This window comes from Dipodomys merriami, unplaced genomic scaffold (genome assembly GCF_024711535.1).
Source record: "Dipodomys merriami isolate MVZ:Mamm:240054 unplaced genomic scaffold, mDipMer1.0.p SCAF_174, whole genome shotgun sequence".
Lineage (NCBI taxonomy): Eukaryota > Metazoa > Chordata > Mammalia > Rodentia > Heteromyidae > Dipodomys > Dipodomys merriami.
The window spans coordinates 2,508,232-2,527,236 of NW_027203093.1; the positions used below are offsets into that span (position 1 = coordinate 2,508,232).

Sequence of the window (19,005 nt, forward strand, 5' to 3'; positions counted from 1 at the left end):
ACCTTTTCTGACTAATCTTTTTAACTCATGACTTCATTACACCTAATGTTGCATGTTTCTTAAAAATCTATATAGCTGGGCACCGGTGGCTCACGCCTGTAATCCTAGCTTACTCAGGAGGCTGATATCTGAGGATATCGGTTCAAAGTCAGCCTGGGCAGGAAAGTCTGTGAGACTCATCTCCAATAAACCACCAGAAAGCTGGAAGCGGTGCCGTTGCTCAAGTGGTAGAGCGCTTGCCTTGAGCTGAAGCGCTGAGGGACAGCACTCAGGCCCAGAGTTCAAGCCCCACAACCAACCAAAAATTCTGTGTACATATGCTGCAATTTTATTTGATTTTTTTTTTTTTTTTTTTTTTTTTGGGTCCGGTTGTGGGGCCTGAACTCTGAGCCTGGGCGCTGTCCCTCAGCTCTTCAGCTCAAGGCTAGCACTCTACCACTTGAGCCAAAGCGCCACTTCCGGCTTTTTTTCTTTTTGCTTATGTGGTGCTGAGGAATCGAACCCAGGGCTCAGGCATGCAAGGCAAGCGCTCTACCACTGAGCCACCTTCCCAGCCCTTGATTTTCTTTAAACAGCTGTGCTGTTACTTTGCACACAAGCATCTGGTAACATTAAATTACATTATCAAGAATTTTTGTAGGATTCATACAGAGGAGGCTTTTTCTTTTTTGGGGGTTCAGTCATGGGGCCTGAACTCTGGGCCTGGGCTCTGTCCCTCAGTTCTTCAGCTCTAAGCTAGCGCTCTACCACTTGAGCCACAGCACCGCTTCTTTTTTCCTTTTGCTTATGGGGTGCTGAGGAATCAAACCCAGGGCCTCATACGTACTTGTGCAAGGCAAGTGCTCTACCACTGAGCCACCTTCCCAGCCCCAGAGGAGGCTTTTTGTAAGATGTTTTCAGGGTTTCAACTCCACTAACTTGTGTCTGATGTGTCCCCAGACTGACAGTTTAGCACCTGCTATTATGAAGCATTCTATATTTTCTCCAATATATGAAGAGTACTTTTTCTTTGCCAGGCCTGGGGCTTGAACTCAGGATGTGGACACTACCTGAGCTGCTTTTGCTGTTCCACCACTGTATCTGGGAAGTATACCACTTGTTCTCTCCCCCTCCCCCCATTAAATAGTTGTACATAGGAGCTATAATTTCCTAAGTTGGGTTATGAGTGCAATGCTTCCTGGTCAATGCTACCACTTTCTGCCTCCTGTCCCTAGCATTACCTTCAAAAACTTTCCCATGCTTACAGCTGGAAGGAGTTGAATTTGAATCTCAGATAAGAATTTAGGCTTAGACTTTGTCAGTTGTGGGGCTTGAACTCTGCCTGGGCACTGTCCCTGGGATCGTGGGCTCAAGGCAAGTGATCTGCCACTTGAGCCACAGTGGCACTTCAGTTTTCTCTTGGTTAATTGGAGATAAGTCTCAGGACTTTTCTGCCCATGCTGGCTTTGAACCTCAATCCTCAGATCTCAGCCTCCTGAATAGCTAGGATTACAGGCGTGAGCCACTGGCACCTGGCTTAGGCTAAGTTTTTAGCAATGCTAGAATGAATTAAAATCTTAGAGCTAGTGGGATGGAATTTTTTTTTTTTTTTTTTGGCTCGGTCATGGGGCTTGAACTCTGGACCTGAGCGCTTTCCATACACGCTTCAGCTCAAGGCAAGCACTCTACCGCTTCTGAGCCACAGTGCCACTTCTGGTTTTCTGGTGGTTTATTGGAGGTTAAGGGTCTCATGGAGTTTCCGGCTCTGGCTGGCTCTGAACCATGATCCTCATATCTCAGCCTCCTGAGTAGCTAGGATTACAGGCATAAGCCACCAGCACCTGGCTACTTTTTTTTTGTAATGTGAAAAGGACATGCCCTTTGTGGGCCAGGGGTGGAATTCTATGGTTCAAATAAGGTTTATTAACCAGAAGTTTATGTAGCCCAGGCTGGCCATAAATTTACAATCCTCTATCAGCCTGTGGAATGTCAAGATTACAGGATTTATGCCACCAGTTGTTAGCTGAATTTCAGTTGAATTTTTATGAAGCATCAGATAAGCTTTTTAAATTTTATATAAGTTCTCAGTGACAAAGCTTTACTTTCCTTTTTTTTCATGCAAAACAAGCATTTTGTTATACTTCGATTTCAGCCCTTTCACCATATCCAGTGACATCCTATTCACACACTTCAGGGTTTTAATACTAGGAATAGTCCAGTATGCTAGAATAAATAGAATGGTTATATTTAGTAAAAGCATATAGCAACCTAAAATAAAGCATTTTATTTGGAATGGAAGAAAGTTTTTTTGGGATAAGAGCCCTTCCTTACTCATGTCAAACTATTGTCAAACCAAAAAAGTATTGTGGCTATCTTTATATCAATATCTTAATCCTAGGATGACTCACCAATATAACTTCAAGATGATAAAGACAAAGGCTACCCTGTTTAGTCTTTACACAGGGGAGGCACGGAATCAGCCTGTGACACGGTCATCAAGGTGAAGGGAGTCCCACAGAGTTCACAGGGGCTCCTCCCTGGGAGGCTGTCTGTGTCCTGGTGCGTTTTCCAGCTTGGTCCCTGAAGGCCAGTCACCTCACAGCTTCTTGTGTACTTTCTGGTGCTGGATCAGGTGCCCGTGCTGATTGAAGGCACGCCCACACTCCCCACACTCATAGGGCTTCTCCCCTGTGTGTATACGCTGGTGCTGGATGAGCACTGAGTACTGGCTAAAGGCCTTGCCACAGCTGTTACACTCGTAGGGCTTTTCACCAGTGTGGGTTCTCAGATGCACGATCAGAGTTGCCTTTAGGCTGAAGGACTTGCCACACTCGGTACACTGGAACGGCTTCTCGCCTGTATGAATTCTCTCATGCTGGACCAGAGACCGGCGAGCACTGAAAGCGTGTCCGCACTCCCCACACACATAGGGTTTCTCCCCTGTGTGTACCCGCTGGTGTTGGATCAGATGTGAGTGCTGCACAAAGGCCTTCCCGCACTCATAGCAGGCATAGGGCTTCTCTTCGGTGTGGATACGTTCATGGTTCATCAGGGTTGACCGATGGCTGAAGGTCTTGCCGCACTCGCTGCACTCATAAGGCTTCTCTCCAGTGTGCACGTTGTGGTGCTGGATGAGGACAGAGCGATCGCTGAAGGCTTTGCCACACTCGCTGCACGTGTAGGGCTTCTCTCCGGTGTGGACCCGCTGGTGCTGCAGCAGTGTCCTCTTCACACTGAAGGTCTTGCCACACTCACTGCACCCATGAGGCTTCTCCCCAGTGTGTACCCTCTGGTGGCTCCGCAGCACAGTGCTGTGGTTGAAGGCTTTCCCACACAAGGGACACACATACGGCCTCTCCCCGGTGTGGATCCGCTGGTGCTGGATGAGATGTGAGAGCTGCGTGAAGGCCTTGCGACACTCCAGACACTCATGGGGCTTCTCTCCTGTGTGTATCTTGTGGTGCTGAGCAAGGTCTGAGCTCACTCTAAAGGCTTTTCCACACTCATTACATTCATAGGGCTTCTCACCCGTGTGGATTCTCCTGTGCTTGCTGAGGACTGAGCTCTGGCTGAATGCTTTCCCACAAATGTTGCATACATAGGGTTTCTCACCAGTATGGATTCGCTGATGCTGAAGGAGATGGGAACTCCGACTGAAGCATTTCCCACACTGGATGCACATGTATGGTCTGTCCCCACCAGAAGCTGTCTGGTGCTTTGTGACTGGAAGCTTATGGGGGCCAACAGGGTTTGAACTCAGGCAGAAGCTCTGCTCTGTTTGGTGATGTTCTTGCTCAGTCCTTCCCACGTGTGTTTTTCCTGGAATCACTGTTACTTCATTGGAAGCTAACGACTTTAAACTTAAGTCTATAGTTTGGTTTTCTTCCTTCGTTTTGCATTCTGAAACAACAAATCCACAATAAAGCTAACACTATTCAAAACTGCAGAGAGCAGCCCTAACATCGACTTTGCTGATTTCTGTGGAGAAATCAAAAGGTGGCATATCCCGAGATAGACTTAATACCATGGGGTGAAGAGGGAGATATCAGCTCCAGTCTGAGATGATGCCCTACGCAGAGGGCACACAGGCTCACAGCGTGTACATCCCTGTGCCACCATACTCAGCCCTTCTAGTTGTAGTTGTGTGGACTGACTGAGCTTCCAAGGACCACATGAGACAGAAGTGCAGGACCTCTAGGTCTGTACAAGTCTCGCAGGGTAATACAGTAGCATGGGAGCAGCAAAGGCTAGCCTGGGCAAGGGAGACCTGAATACTTAATACGTAGGAAAAGGAATGTTATCATGGGCCAGTGGGTGTGTATGTGGTGAGTGGTCAGAGCTTCTGTGTAGGGGGAAAATACACACACACACATGAATTGAATTCAGGGGCTTGTGCTTGCTAGACAGATACTCTACTGCCTGAGCTATGTCCCCAGTCCTTGAGTCATTTTTAGCATAGAATCTTATGTTTATATCCAGGCTGGCCTGGGATTCTCTCATTTATGCTCCAGGTAGCTGGAATGACAAGCTCGAGTCTTTGTTCTGATACTGAGATTGCTTTTGTTTGGGTCTGGGCTGGCCTTAATCCTCCTGATGTCTATTTCTTGAGAGTCTGAGATCATAGGCATTATAATTATTATAGGGATTATAGGCACGGGCCACACTACATGTGGCCTCTGTGGAAAATAATGTCGTATAGGGGACCAGGAGCTATGCAGTAGGAATGTTACCTTTATTCTGGAAGTGAGGCCTGTGGAGAAGGCAGTGTGAGTGGCTGGCAGGAATGGGTGGAGACACTTTTAGGATCAAGCCATGAGCTCTGGAGGCTTTATATGGGTGTAGGTGCTACAGAGGATAACTCTATTTCACATCTCAGACAGATGTTAAGGTTAAGAATGACTCTCAAAGCTGGGCACTAGTGTTCATGCAGTAGCTACTTAGAAGGTTGAGATGGGGGCTGGGAAGGTGGCTCAGTGGTAGAGTGCTTGCCTTGCAAGCATGAGGCCCTGGGTTCGATTCCTCAGCACCACATAAGCAGGAAAAAAAAGGCTGGAAGTGGCACTATGGCTCAAGTGGTAGAGCGCTAGCCTTGAGCTGAAGAGCTGAGGGACAGCGCCCAGGCCCGGAGTTCAGGCCCCACGACCGGACCCAAAAAAAAAAAAAAAAAAAAAAAGACATCCTTAACCAATAGCCAGGCTTGGTACCATGTGCCTGTTATCTGAGATCAGAGTTTCAGGACAGCAGTAGGAAAAAAAAAAAAAAAAAAAGTCCAAAAAACTGCACTACTGCCAGGCACTGGTGGCTCCTGCTTGTAATCCTAGTAATTCAAAGTCAGTCCATCTATGAGACTCTATTTCCATTTAACTCCCCTCTCCACCCCCCACCCCCACATTCTATCACAACCACTCTACCTATGGCATGAAAAAAAAAAAGGAAGAGCCACAGTCCAGATTTGAGTCTGGGTAAGGAATGACAGCCTATTGAAAAAACAAAACAAACAAACAAACAAAAAAAACAACAGTGCAAAGGAGTACAGAAGGTATGGTATAGCAGTAGATACTTGCCTAATAAAGCAGAGGCCCTGAGTTAAACCCCAGTACTACCAAAAATTTAGAAAGCCTCAACGCCAAAACCTTGTGTGGGGTGCTGCCCTGAGAGTCTGGGTGGTGTGAGGAGGCCTCTCATCAAGGGCACACTTGGCTGGAGAAGTACAAGGCTGACTGCATGGCAAGGCCCTGAGGCCCTTCAGGGTTTCTGGGGGAAGGGCCAAGGCTATTCATGTTGCAGATGGTGGTCAGGCTTTCTAGCACCACAGGGTCCAGGGTGCCCTATGGCTTCCCTAGAGCCCAACCTGGCCCTCAGGCTCAGGATGTTAGGCTTCAGCGACTCTCCAAGGCCTCCTCTGAGGACTGCTGGGAGGAACTGTCATACTTGAGGGAGGTTCTAGGACAAGAAGCCTCACAGCAGATTGTGAGAGTAGAACACTCGTATCCAAGGACACTGGGGTTATGGCAGGTGCCAGTGGGAGCAACGTCAGGGCAAAGTGCAGAGTCAGCAAGCTCTCAGTAGATGCTGAGATCATAGGCAAGGATGACAACCAGAATGTTGTCTTCTTTCCCATCTGTGTGGATAGGAACTAGGTGTTTTGGGCTCAGTCACAACTTAGAAATTAATCTGTTCCACCCTTTCTTGGACCCCAATAGAGAGGAACCTGAGCGCCTGGTTTCATCCTGAAGTCCAGTATTAGAAAGGACATTAACTGACACACACACACACACACACACACACACACACACACACACACACACACACACACACACACACACACACACACACACACACACACACACACACACACACACACACACACACACACACACACACACACACACTACATTTTCCAATTGGGCTTTACCTATAAATATTTCTATTTCCCATCAGCCTTCTGTGTGTGTGTGTGTGTGTGTGTATGCGCATATTTGACATATTTGATAGAAGCTTTCTTCTTCTTTTTTTTTGGTCGTAGGGCCTGAACTCTGGGCCTGGGCGCTGTCCCTGAGCTCTTCAGCTCAAGGTGAGGGCTCTACCACTTGAGCCATAGCATCACTTCTGGTTTTCTGGTGGTTAATTGGAGATAAAAAGTCTCATGGACTTTCCTGCCCAGGCAGGCTTTGAATCATGATACTCAAGATCTCAGCCTGCACTACAGGGGTGATCCATGAGTGCCTAGCTTTTTTCTTTCTGTTTAAATACTGACAACTGGGAGTTGAATTCAAAGCCCCATGATCAGCTTTTTTGTTTGTGGCTGGCACACTCTACTTCTTGAGCCATGTTTCCAGCCTGGCATTTTGCTGGTTAATTGGAGATAGTCTCTCAGACCTTCTTGCCAAGGCTGACTTTTTTTTTTTTGGGGGGGTGGGTTGGTTGTGGGACCTGAACTCTGGGACTGGGCCCTGTCCCTCAGCTCTTCAGCTCAAGGCTAGGGCTCTACCACTTGAGCCACAGTGCTACTTCTGGCTTTTTCTGCTTATGTGGTGCTGAAGAATTGAACCCAGGGCCTCATGCATGCAAGGCAAGCGCTCTACCACTAGCCACCTTCCCAGCCCAAGGCTGACTTTTAACTGATCTTCAGATCTCAGCTTCTTGAGTAGCAATATAAGCAAGAGCCACTGGCACCTGGCAGAAGCTCTATTTTTCGTCCATTCCTTCATTGCCTCGCATATGCTAGGCAAGTGCTCTATACTTATAGCCCACGCATTTTATTCTGTAATTGTTTCAGAAATTAGTTTGGGAAGACAAGTGCTAACAATGGGTCTCAGGATGCCTCAAGACCCTCAACAAAGAGACCTGAGAACTACAGTCATCAGATTCTGAGGGCCTATCTATGCACAATGACAAGGGAACTTCTACAGTGAGTAGAAACATCCCCATAGTGTTTAAGACTGAAGATTTGGACAAAAGCAGCTGAAAAATAAAACATGCTTTAATTTGATTTGTCTTGCCTTAGGCATCCAAGTAATGGTTACCTATGAGAGACATGCCAAATGCTAACAGTTCTTGTAAAAGGTTGGAGGCAGAATAGACTGTGGCAAACCCTCAATGTCACACCTTAAGAACGTGGGCCAGAAATAACACTGAGGGTGAAGGGCTACCTTGGTGGTGGTCCTGGACCCTATTAACGTGCTCTACCATATCCATCCTAAGGTTAGCCACATGAAGATATCCTACTGACTTGGCTGGGTGCTTGCCAGAGTTCTCCATCTGGACAGAACTTAGCTTTCTCTTAGAACAAGTCCTGCAACTGGTAAGCAGTCCAGATAGAGCTTCCATCATCTCATCTTTGTCTCTGCCACATCAGCATGCAAACCCTTGTTGGTAGCCCTAGTCCCTGACCACTAGCTCCCTGACGTTAATGCAATCTACATTCACTGCCAGAAGCGAGAGAAGCGCAAACGCCAATATGGCAGCGAGAAGTCATAAGGCTGTACTAACCAATCTGACTCAATATTCAGAATCTCTTTTATTAAGTATATGTCAGATGCAATATCATTGTTGCTATTATTAATTGTATGTTAACTTGCTCTCCCCAGGAGGGAGAAAGTAAGAAAGAGCATCACTCATATCCCCAAAACTGGAAAAAGCTAAGAGTACATGTAACTCAAGAGCCTGAAGCAGGTGATCATGGAGAGAAGAGACTGTGAACTGATTTGTGCTCACTGAAGAAGGAAGATGGTACTGACTGAAAGACAAGAGGGTGAGGAGAAGCCATTCATCTCTAAAGAGCCTGAGAGAGTCATATACAATAGCATTCTTTTGCATAGATCTCCTTCATGAGAAAGCCTCCCTGGGAGGCCCAGGTCTGGAGAAGGGGAGGATAAACAATTGCCTAGCCTCTTCTTACCCGTGAAACAAAAGATGGAACTCACTGGAAAGACACTGATAACAGTCACTGTGGCTGGAACAAAGAAAACATCCACTACCTCTGATCATGGGCTCAGATAGTGAAGGTCATCGCCAGCTACAGAAGGAGCAGTATTACAGAGAAGAGTTCAATCCTAAACCTAAGTGAGGCTTGGAATGTGGCTTAGTGGTAGGGTGTTTGCCTAGCATACATGAAGCCCCAGGTTCTATTCTGCAGTACCACATACACAGAAAAAGCTGGAAGTGGCATTATGGCTCAAGTGGTAGAGTGCTAGCCTTGAGCACAGACAGGCTCAGGGACAGTGCCCAGGCCCTTAGTTCAAGTCCCAGGATTGGCCAAAACCAAAAAGCAAAAAACAAAAGAAAACAAACCATAAAAAAACGCAGCAAAGGGGTGGGATGGTAGCTCACTGGGCTGGGATGGTGGCTCAGTGGTACTTGCCTTGCATGCCCTGGGTTCAATTCCTCAGCACCACATAAGCAGAAAAAGCTGGAAGTGGTTCTGTGGCTAAAGTCGTAGAGTACTAGCTGTGAGCTGAAGTGCTAAGGGACAGCGCCCAGGCCCAGAGTTCAGGCCCACGACTACCACCACCACTAACAACAACAACAAAAAACTCAGAGAAATAGCATCTGGTGACTGAAGATAGGTCAGGATAGTCAAGTCTGGTCTCCAACCCAGGCCATGAAGCCCTGGATGACAAAGCAGTCTATGACTGGAATGAAGCAAGCATAGAGATCTCTGTTTAAGGTACAGACTCTGTGAGGGCTGAACTCCCTCCATAAGCACAAGAAAATGCCAGAGGAACCTGACTCAGGTAGTACATGCAAAGTAATCATAGCAATCAGAACAAAACCTATGGCTGTACAGCAGGACAGGCTATCTCTCCAGACAGTTTATTTACATTCAATAAAAAAGTTAGGGCTGGGAAGGTGGCTCAGTGGTAGAGCGCTTGCCTGAGGCCCTGGGTTCGATTCCTCAGCACCACATAAGCAGAAAAAAAAAGCCGGAAGTGGCACTGTGGCTCAAGTGGTAGAGAGCTAGCCTTGAGCTGAAGAGTACAGGGACAGCACCCAGGCCCAGTGTTCAGGCCCCACAACTGGACCCCACCCCCCACTCCCCCCCAAAAATTATGAGCTACTCAAAAGAGAAAGAAAAAAAAAAAAAGCAAAGAAAACAATTGTCAAGATATTAGGCTGGCCTAGAGTTGGAGGCTCACGCCTGTAATCCTGGCTTCTCGGAGGCCAAGATCTGAGGATCGCGTCTGGACAGTTAAGTCTATGAGATTTACTTTTTTTTGGCCAGTCCTGGGGCTTTAATTCAGGGCCTGGGCACTGTCCCTTAGCTTCTTTTTCTCAAGGCTAGCACTCTACCACTTGAGCCACAGTGTCACCTCTAGTTTTTTCTGTTTATGTAGTACTGAGGAATGGAACCCAGGGCTTAGGCATGCTAGGCAAACACTTTACCACTAAACCATATTCCCAGGCCAAGTCCCTGAGATTCTTATTGCCAATTAATCACAGAAAAAGCCAGCAGTGGCACTGTGGCTCAAGTGGTAGAACACTAGTCTTGAGCTCAGGGACAGTGCCTGGGCCCAAAGTTCAAGCCCCAAAACAGGCCAAAAAAAAAAGATATTAGGCTGGACATGGTAGAGCACACCTACAATGTTAGCTATTCTGAAAGTAGAATTGGGAGCATCTGCCAGGGTCTGAGAGGCTGCCCTGGCAAAAACATGAGATCCAGGGGCTAGAGGTTTGGTTCAGATGGCAGAGTGTACAAGCACAGGACCTTGAGTTCAAACCCTAGTGCTGATGAAAGAAAGACAAGGCCAGGACGGTGGATCAGTGGTAGAGCGCTTGCCTTGCATGCATGAGGCCCTGGGTTCAATTCCTCAGTACCACATAAGCAGAAAAAACTGAAGTGGTGCTATGGCTCAAGTGGTAGAGTGCTAGCCTTGAGCTGAAGAGCTGAGGGACCAGAGTTCAGGCCCTATTACTGACCTCCCCCCCCAAAAAAAAAAAAAGTAATAATAGCTGGACACTGGTGGTTCACACCTGTAATCCTAGCTACTCAGAAGGCTGAGATCTAAAGATCATGGTTCAAAGCCAGCTTGGGCAGGAAAGTCTGTGAGACTTGTATCTCCAATGAACCACCAGAAAACTGGAAGTGGTGCTGTGGCTCAAGTGGTAGAGTGCTCACCTTGAGCTGAAGAGCACAGGGACAGTACCCAGGCCCAGAGTTTAAGCCCTATGACTGACACACACAAAAAAGTAATAATGATGATAAAAACCCAAACATAGGGGCTAGGAATGTGGCTTAATGGTAAGAGTGCTTGCCTAGCATGAATGAAGCCCTGGGTTCAATTCCTTAGTACTACAAAAACAGAAAAGGCTGGAAGTGGCACTGTGGCTCAAGTGGTAGACTGTTTGCCTAGAGCCAAAGATACTTAGGGACAGTACCCAGGCTCTGAGTTCAAGCCCTGGGACATGCAGGGGGGGGGGGGACAACAACCCAAATATAGTAATATAGTGATAGATAACTTATTTGACTTGTTCAAATGTAGATTCAACTCAGGTGAGGAAGGGTAATATTATGTGCCATTTTAAAAAAGGCACTATAGACTGGTTCTGTTTTTATTTTATTTTTATTTTTGGTGCCAGTCCTAGGACTTGAAATCAGGGCTCGGGCACAGTCTGAGTTTCCTTTGCTCAGGGCTATCACTCTACCACTTGAGCCACAGCTCCACTTGCAGCTCTTTTTGTGATTAACTGGAGATAAGAGCCTCATAGACTTTCCTGCCTGTGCTGGCTTCGAACCATGCTCCTCACTTCTCACCCTCCTGGTAGGTAGGATTACAAGTGTGAGCCACAGGGCATCACACTAAAATTTTTTTTTTTAAGTCATTAGCTCCATCCTCACAGAAATAAAAGCCTGTAGGCCAAAGAAAGAAATTATTAATTTACATTAAAATGTATCATTTCTATTGTTTGTGGAGTTTCCTAAATAGATGGCTTCATACCTAATGCTAGAGTAATAATATGAACAAAATAACCAATCACACTGGAGCTAACTCAGTCCTCCATGACATAAAGCATAATATACAAGTTGCTGTGAAGGAAGGTAAGAGTCATGCCTGCCATGTACCTTGCATTGAGCCAATGTCAGTTTACACTTAAAACCTTAGATTCAGCCGGGCACCGGTGGCTCACACCTGTAATCCTAGCTACTCAGGAGGCTGAGACCTGAGGATCACGGATCAAAGCCAGCCCGGGCAGGAAACTCCGTGAGACTCTTATCTCTAATAAACCACTAGAAAACCAGAAGTGGTGCTGTGGCTCAAGCAGTAGAGTGCTCGCCTTGAGTTGAAGAGTGCACGGACAGCGCCCAAGCCCAGAGTTCAAGCCCCATGACCAACAAAAAACAAAAAAAATCCTTAGATTTAGTTGTAGCTTTACGAACGGAGAGGGAACGTTGTTTATTTATTATTATTTTAAGGTAATGGGTTTGGATTCAGGGTCTCATGCTTCTAACCCAGGTAGTATGTTCTAATAATGACGAAATATGTAAAGGTGGAAAAAGAGACTCTTACCAAAACAAATTTTTAATTAGGAAAAGCCTCCTTTAGTGTTGTGGGGATTGTGTGAGCTACAGAACAAGCTTTGTAGCTCTCTAGTGAATATCAATATGTTGTTCTGGTTACATAGGAGTACCACCTTTAGGAACTGTACTGAATTAAGAAGAATAACTAGGCTGGGAAGGTGGCTGAGTGGTACAGTGCCTGCCTAGCATGGATAAAGCCCAGGTTCGATTTCTCAATACCACATAAACAGAAAAAGCCAGAAGTGGTGCTGTGCCTCAAGTGGTAGACCACTAGCCTTGAGGGAAAAAAAAAAAAAAAGGTCAGGAACAGTGCCCAGGCCATGAGTTCAAATCCCATGACTGGAAAAAAAAAAAAAAAGAAGAAGAAGAAACAATAAATATACAGTTACTCCATGGACAAGATAAACTGTCCTGTTGCATACAGTCTGCAGTGTGGTCACATTTGAGGCTGTCTGTAAAAGGAAAAGAGTTAGGTGACAACAAAACATTTCCCTGGAGAGTGGAAAAATTCTACTGCTGTTGGAACACAGTGCAAAACAGCAGGGGAGTTAGGCAGGTGTACACACTATATTTACCTATAGAGCTACCGAGATAAGCCTCCAGAGCACTCTGTTCCCTGCTAGTTGAGGCTGATGCCATGGCCCAGACAATGGCAGTCAATCCCTGTTTCTATGCACATCTGTATTTAGAACTCACTCAGTATCATCCTCTACCACGGCTAGTGCCAGAGGCAGTGATCAGGTGCTCCTGTGTTCTTGGAAAATCTACCTTCAGTACAAAACTCAAAGGCTCCCAAGAAAAGTGTTATTGCTGGGGGCCGGTGGCTCACGTCTATAATCCTAGCTACTTAGCAGGCTGAGATCTGAGGATCATGGTGCAAAGCCAGCCCGGGCAGGAAACTCCATGAAACTCTTATCTCCAATAAACCACCAAAAAACCAGAAGTTGTGCTGTGGCTCAAGTGGTAGAGCACTCACCTTGAGCTGAAGAGCTGAGGGACAGCGTTCAGGCCGAGTTCAAGCCCCAACGACCAGAAAAAAAAAAAAAAAAAAAAGAAAAAGAAAAAGAAAAGTCTTGCTGGGCACCGGTGGCTCATGCCTGTAATCCTAGCTACTCAGGAGGCTGAGATCTGAGGATCTCGGTTCAAAGCCAGCCTGGGCAGGAAACTCCATGAGACTCCTATCTCCAATAAACCACCAGAAAAACGCAAGTGGCGCTGTAGCTCAAGTGGTACAACGCTCGCCTTGAGCTGAAGAGCTGAGGGACAGAACCCAGGCCCAGAGTTCAAGCCCCATGCCCCCCTCCATCCCCCCCCCCAAAAAAAAGACAAGTCTTATTTTCTACTAGTTGGGACCACAGGCTGGCCTCTCTGGAGAACAAATCTGGTTTGGCAGTGGATGGAAATGCTCTCTATTTTCTTGCTTCTTGTGGTTATAGCCAGCAGCTTAAAGTTCTTTGTGAAGTATTGTGTGGTGTGGCACACTTATAGTACTGGTTACTCAAGAGGATCATTTGAGCCAAAAGATACAAACCAGCCTGAGAAACAGCATCTTAAAGAAAAAAAAGTCTTTTGCAAGACTTCTGTAACCTAATGTGTCCTCTTGCTTCCAGTCACAGAAAGATTTAACTCCTCTGAGGCGGGCACATCCACTGTTCCTCTAATAAAGACCAACAGAGGCAGGCTGTCTATAATACCTAGAGCCCTGACTCACTACCCTTGGAAACGAACAGTTCTCAAAGGGAAAACAGCCACACTGAGATGCTGAACCTACCCAATCACTGGAGTATGAACTGTGCTACTCCATTAACTTTTTCCCAAGATTCTCATGTCACTATTCTGCAGAAAGAGCTTCTTCACCCAAAACAACTATGAACACATATCATACCATCTTCTGTTTTATAATTTTCTCCATAAATATCACATACATCTTTTGTTAAATTCCTAGATACTTTATGTATCTGATATTATTTTAAGATTACACTTTTTTTTGTTGTTGTTGCGGGCCTTGATTTCAGGGTCTGGGCTCTGTCTCTGAGCCTCTTTGTGCTCAAGGCTAGCACTCTATCACTTGAGCCACAGCACCACTTTCAGTTTTTGAGTGGTTAATTGGAGATAAGAGTCTTATGGGGACTTTTCTGCCTGGGCTGGCTTCAAACCATGATCCTCAGATCTCAGACTCCCGAGTAGCTAGGATTATAAGCATGAGCCATCAGCCCCCGGCTTTAAAAATTACTTACTTACACAGACACAGACACAGACACAGACACAGACACAGACACACACACAGACACACACACAGACACACACACACACAGACACACACACACACACACACACACACACACACACACACACACGAGAGAAAAAGAAAAAGGAAAAAAAAATCTAATTCTTTTCTAAGTTGAGAATATTATTTCACACATGGAATCAGAGTACAATACTATATGGAGAACAGTGGGCTGTTTTGACTTGCTCAAATAGCAAATTTTCAGCTTTTTGTTTTTTGTTTCTGGATCTTGGGGCTTGAACTCAGGGTCTAGGCACTGTAACTGAGATTTTGTGCTCAAGCCTCTACCACTTGAGCAACAACTCCACTAGTGGCTTTTTATTAATAGTTTTCATTATTTTCTGGCTTTTAGGGTAAATAACTGGAGAGAAGAGTCTCATGGATTTGAACCATGATCCTCAGGTCTCAGCTTCCAGAGCAGCTAGGATTACAGGCATGAGCCACGGGCACCCAGATAATTTTTCAGCTTTTTCCATGAAAACCAGGTTGAGAAACTCCCCTCTATATGTAGGATGCTTTGTTTTTTTCTAAACCAAGTAGGTAATAATCACAGAGTAAATCCTTTTAGGACCTTGGTAACCAGCTTTTGTCTCTTTGGCAGGGACAGAAACGCCTGTCTGTGGGCTGATATTGTGTATAATCAGTTCTGCCCTCCTACCTTACCTTTTGTACTTAGTTCTACCATCCCATCCAGCTTCCCTGCTATACCTGCTTCCTGCTGGGCCTAGCACTTGGCCACCTACGGACCCCGAGGCCAGGCAAGGCTTCATAGGCTCATCCCAGATGGGTCGAAAGCATGGCAATGAGAGGCTCAAGTCTGAACAAGCTCAGCCTCTAGTGAAGGCAGGGTCCCTCCCAGCACTCACCTGAGAGGCTCTGTCCCAGGCCCTGGCTCTCCTCTGCTCCCGGCCCATCCAGGACCCACGGGTCTTCTCCTCTTTCCAGCTGGGAGATTACACTGGGCTTGGATCCTGGTAATCCTGTTTGTTGGGAGGGAAGCCCTTTGTTTATACATTTACCAATATCCTCTTAGCCAGCGTCACCTCTGGGGACATGAAGATGGACAGGTCTGACTTGTTTGCAATGAACATCTGGAGGTGAGTGAGCCACCAGGAGCCTGTCCTGAGTCCCCATTCCACAGCCATCTCCCTTTGGAAACCCTCATCCCAGTCCACCACGTATGGCCACAGACAGGCCTCTGGAGGGGCCTTACCCAGGGAAACCACATTCCCATAATTCTCCATCATCACGTTTCTGTAGAGACCTCTCTGAGCAGGGCCCAGCTGGTTCCACTCCTCCTGGGAGAGGAGCACAGCCACATCCTCAAAAGTCACTTTGGCCTAGAATAACAAGAGTCAGGTGAGGACAAACCTCAATGTCTGAGAGGAAAATGGGGGAAGGAGTGTCTGAACACAGGTGATGAGGTGATACTCAGGCTTCCCCACGAATCCTCAACGTGGAAGAAACGGAAGGAGTCTTGGCAAGGGATACCGCACAAGCTTGGGATAGCGTACCTGGGGTGCTGCTGGCAGCTGCAGATACCCAGTTGCTGCCATCATGTCTTTTCAGTGCCTGTGCGAGCAACAGGAGCCAGAGAGTCCTGTGGGTCAGAGAGGGGAAGAACATGTAAGGGATCGGGCCTTGCTCCCAGTAGCCCCTGACTTCCTGGGGGACCCTTGTCCTCATACAGAGCCGAGCTGGTGAGCAGCATGCTGAGAGGAGACCCCAGGAGCTGCAGCCACTGCAGGTCTTCTCTGTCACATCCCCTCACCCATGCCAAGTTGGATCTTTGATTGTGGAGGCCTGTCCAGGCCCTGAACAAACACAGGGTTCCAGGCCATGGCTCCAGCCAGGACAGGCACTGGGCCATGGCCCAGGAAAGTCTCACTTAATAAGCACCAAAGATCTCTGAGCTGCATGTGGAAGGTACCCCTTGGCCTCCTGAGGGCAAAGGGTCCCCGTCTTCTCGCTCCAGACTTCAGGGACCCTCATGATTGGCTGATCACTTTCTTTGCTCTGGCCCATGGTTTTGCCTGTGCACAATAGCAGATTCTCAGGAATCAGTGTGTTCTATTTCCAAGGCACTTACATGAGTCACATGGGGGCTACAGGTATCAGACCAAGTTACCTCCTAAGACACACTTCTGATGAGAGAAGTTTGGCTACAAAGGGTGGGAACTAGATGGTCCAATAAGAAAAGCTTGGCCACCAGGGTGGGAATTAGACGGTCCTGCTTGAAGCACCACAGTTATATAGAGGTCCTAGAGGGTTCAGATCCTGAGTCATGCTTATGTATTCTTTGGCAGCCCTAGCACTCTGACAGGATAGACTCCAGCCCTATGGCTCAAGCTGGGTGATGTGAGTTGAGTGGCCTAGGCATCAAGTCTAAGACCTAAAGGAGGATTTGCCTAAATCAGAAGGGAAGGCCTGGGCATGGGTGGGTGCTAGATATGGACCAGGACAAGGTAAACTGCAGTATTCAACATCTTCAAAAGAGGGGAAAAAGAGGGGACCCAACTGATAAACTGGCCCTATAGAGAATGGGCTTGAGTCTTCCAGAATATCAAGGAAAGGCTGCAGTAGTGACACAGAGCCTATTCTACAACCAAAGGCAGGCACATGACAAATGGGATATTCAAGGATGAAATGATGGGTATTATGGTCTGCATGGGGAAGTGCCTAGGGGCAGAAAGAGTCATCTCATTTTTCTTATAAAGTATCAGATATATGTGTATATTTGCATGGACAGTCATTGCAAAGTGCCCATTCCCCCAAATGTTATGCACGTTTTTTTGGGTATAGGTGGGTTTTCCAAATGAATGCAAGACAAATTTTTAATAGTGCATAGTGAGAAACATGGTTAGGAGGGTAAATGAAGATAGATTCCAAGCTCCTCCCACACCTAAATAAATTCTAGAGGGACTCAACATATTACAAATGCTAGATACAAACAACAAATTACATTGGGCACATGCCTGTAATCCTACTCAGAAAGCTGAGATCTAAGGATCGTGGTGCAAATTCAGTCTGAGCAGGAAAGTGTGTGAAACTCTTTTTTTTTTTTTTTGTCAGTTGTGGGGCTTGAACTCTGGGCCTGGGCGCTGCCCCTCAGCTCTTCAGCTCAAGGCGAGCGCTCTACCACTTGAGCTACAGTGCCACTTCCGGTTTTCTGGTGGTTTATTGGAGATAGGAGTCTCGCGGTTTCTCCTGCCCGGGCTGGCTTTGAACCACGATCCTCAGATCTCAGCCTCCTGAGTAGCTAGGGTTACAGGCGTGAGCCACCAGCGCCCAGCTAGTGTGTGAAACTCTTATCTCCAATTAACCACTAAAAGCTGGAAGTGGAGGTTTAAGTAGTAGAATGCTAGCTTTAAGTAAAAAAATAAAAAGCTCAGAGACAGCACCCAGGCCTTGAGTTCAAGCCCCAGTATCCGCACAAAAAAACAATGGCAGCAGCAGCAACAACACAAATTATTTTAAAAATAATTATTAAGTATGGCAGCCCTTTGAAACATAACACAAAGCCCAAAATTAGTAAGGAAAAAAAATCTGGCCTTTTAGGAAACAAAACAGCAAAAAGTCCAAATTACTTCCCTGAAGTCCAAAGATATATTGGGAAGTACATTTTCAACATGTGTGAAAAGAATATGTGCTGGTAAACGACACAGGGGATACTAATAGCTAAAACACAAACGAAGGTTTCTGCCTCACCAATAACGATAGAGAAACACCGGTATGGCCAGGATTTGGGGATGAATCCTCTACACTGCAGGAAAGAGCTACATCAACGCTTTACAACCCTCTGGGTCCCGTAAACCCCAGGCCGTGCAAAGCACACTGAAGGACAAGCCCAACCAGCTGCGGGAGAGCAAGCACCCCGCTGCCCGGCAGCTGGGGTGGAGGAGCAGGGGGCTGGGCAGCAGCGCATTTCCCAACATGCTCGCGTGAAGTGCATCACTGCCTATGATCTTCTCAAAGCCAACCAAAAGAGAATGCTGCGTTACAAGGCGGCTTATCAGAAAGAATCCGAAAATAAGAGTGAGGTAGAAAAACGAGCGGAGGAGCCGGTCGGGGAGAGAGGTGCAACTGCCACGCGGAGCAGAGCGCCGCGTCCCGGGCGGGGAGTGGCCGGCGCCGCTCGGGGGTCTCGGGCCTCGGCTCGGGGGTCTCGGGCCTCGGCTCGGGGGTCTCGGGCCTCGGGCCTCGGCTCGGGGGTCTCGGGCCTCGGCTCGGGGGTCTCGGGCCTCGGCTCGGGGGTCTCGGGCCTCGGCGCTCGGGCCTCGGCGCTCGGGGGTCTCGGGCCTCGGCTCGGGGGTCTCGGGCCTCGGCGCTCGGGCCTCGGCTCGGGGGGCTCGGGCCTCGGCGCTCGGGCCTCGGCTCGGGGGGCTCGGGCCTCGGCGCAGGGCCGGCTAAGCCAGAAGGTGGAGCTCAGCCTTGGCGATACCGGGGCCACCTCCGCGCGCGCGCAGCAGCCGTGTCTCCCCCACACCCCGGCCAAACCGCCAATTCTCTCGGGAGGCCCCGTCCCCGAGTCCCCCGCGTGCACCCCTGCGGCGCCCGGCTCCGACCTTGGGTGGCTGGAGGCCCGGCCCGGGTGCAGCGTGGAAGGGCTCCGAGCGGGGCCGGGGGAGGAGCGGCTCGCGTCCGCGGCCCGCGCCGCGCCTCCGTGAGGGCAAGGCGGGCGGCGGCTGAGGGTCGGGCCCCGCCGGAGCCGCCGCCCGCT

The 19,005-nt window shown here is 47.9% G+C and overlaps 1 protein-coding gene across 3 annotated transcripts; it reads right to left on the reverse strand.

Annotated features, from left to right (window-relative positions):
- Positions 1–1,798: 1,798 nt before the first annotated feature.
- Positions 1,799–19,005, reverse strand: LOC138829648 (zinc finger protein 250). 3 transcript variants are annotated; one of them, XM_070026115.1, is made up of 5 exons: positions 15,800–18,084; positions 15,499–15,625; positions 15,152–15,265; positions 12,388–12,450; positions 1,799–3,879 (listed from the first exon to the last, which is right to left on the reverse strand). In XM_070026115.1, exons 1-5 carry the CDS (start codon positions 15,842–15,844, stop codon positions 2,576–2,578), a joined length of 1,653 nt encoding a protein of 550 aa, XP_069882216.1. In that variant the 5' UTR covers positions 15,845–18,084; the 3' UTR covers positions 1,799–2,575. The 3 variants fall into 3 exon arrangements, with proteins under 3 accessions (XP_069882216.1, XP_069882214.1, XP_069882215.1); XM_070026113.1 differs by lacking the exon at positions 12,388–12,450 and adding an exon at positions 18,851–19,005 and having other exon boundaries at positions 1,802–3,879; positions 15,800–15,885; XM_070026114.1 differs by lacking the exon at positions 12,388–12,450 and having other exon boundaries at positions 1,802–3,879; positions 15,800–18,080.

What these genes read in the sequence shown, in the direction of transcription:
- LOC138829648 (XM_070026115.1), bottom strand. Translation starts at nt 15,844, where the DNA reads ATGATGGCAGCAACTGGGTATCTGCAGCTGCCAGCAGCACCCCAG. An exon ending in AGCTGCCAGCAGCACCCCAG is followed by an intron (nt 15,626 to 15,799) that starts GTACGCTATCCC and finishes TTGTTATTCTAG; the next exon opens with GCCAAAGTGACTTTTGAGGA. An exon ending in CCTGGGACAGAGCCTCTCAG is followed by an intron (nt 12,451 to 15,151) that starts GTGAGTGCTGGG and finishes TTCCTTTTACAG; the next exon opens with ACAGCCTCAAATGTGACCAC.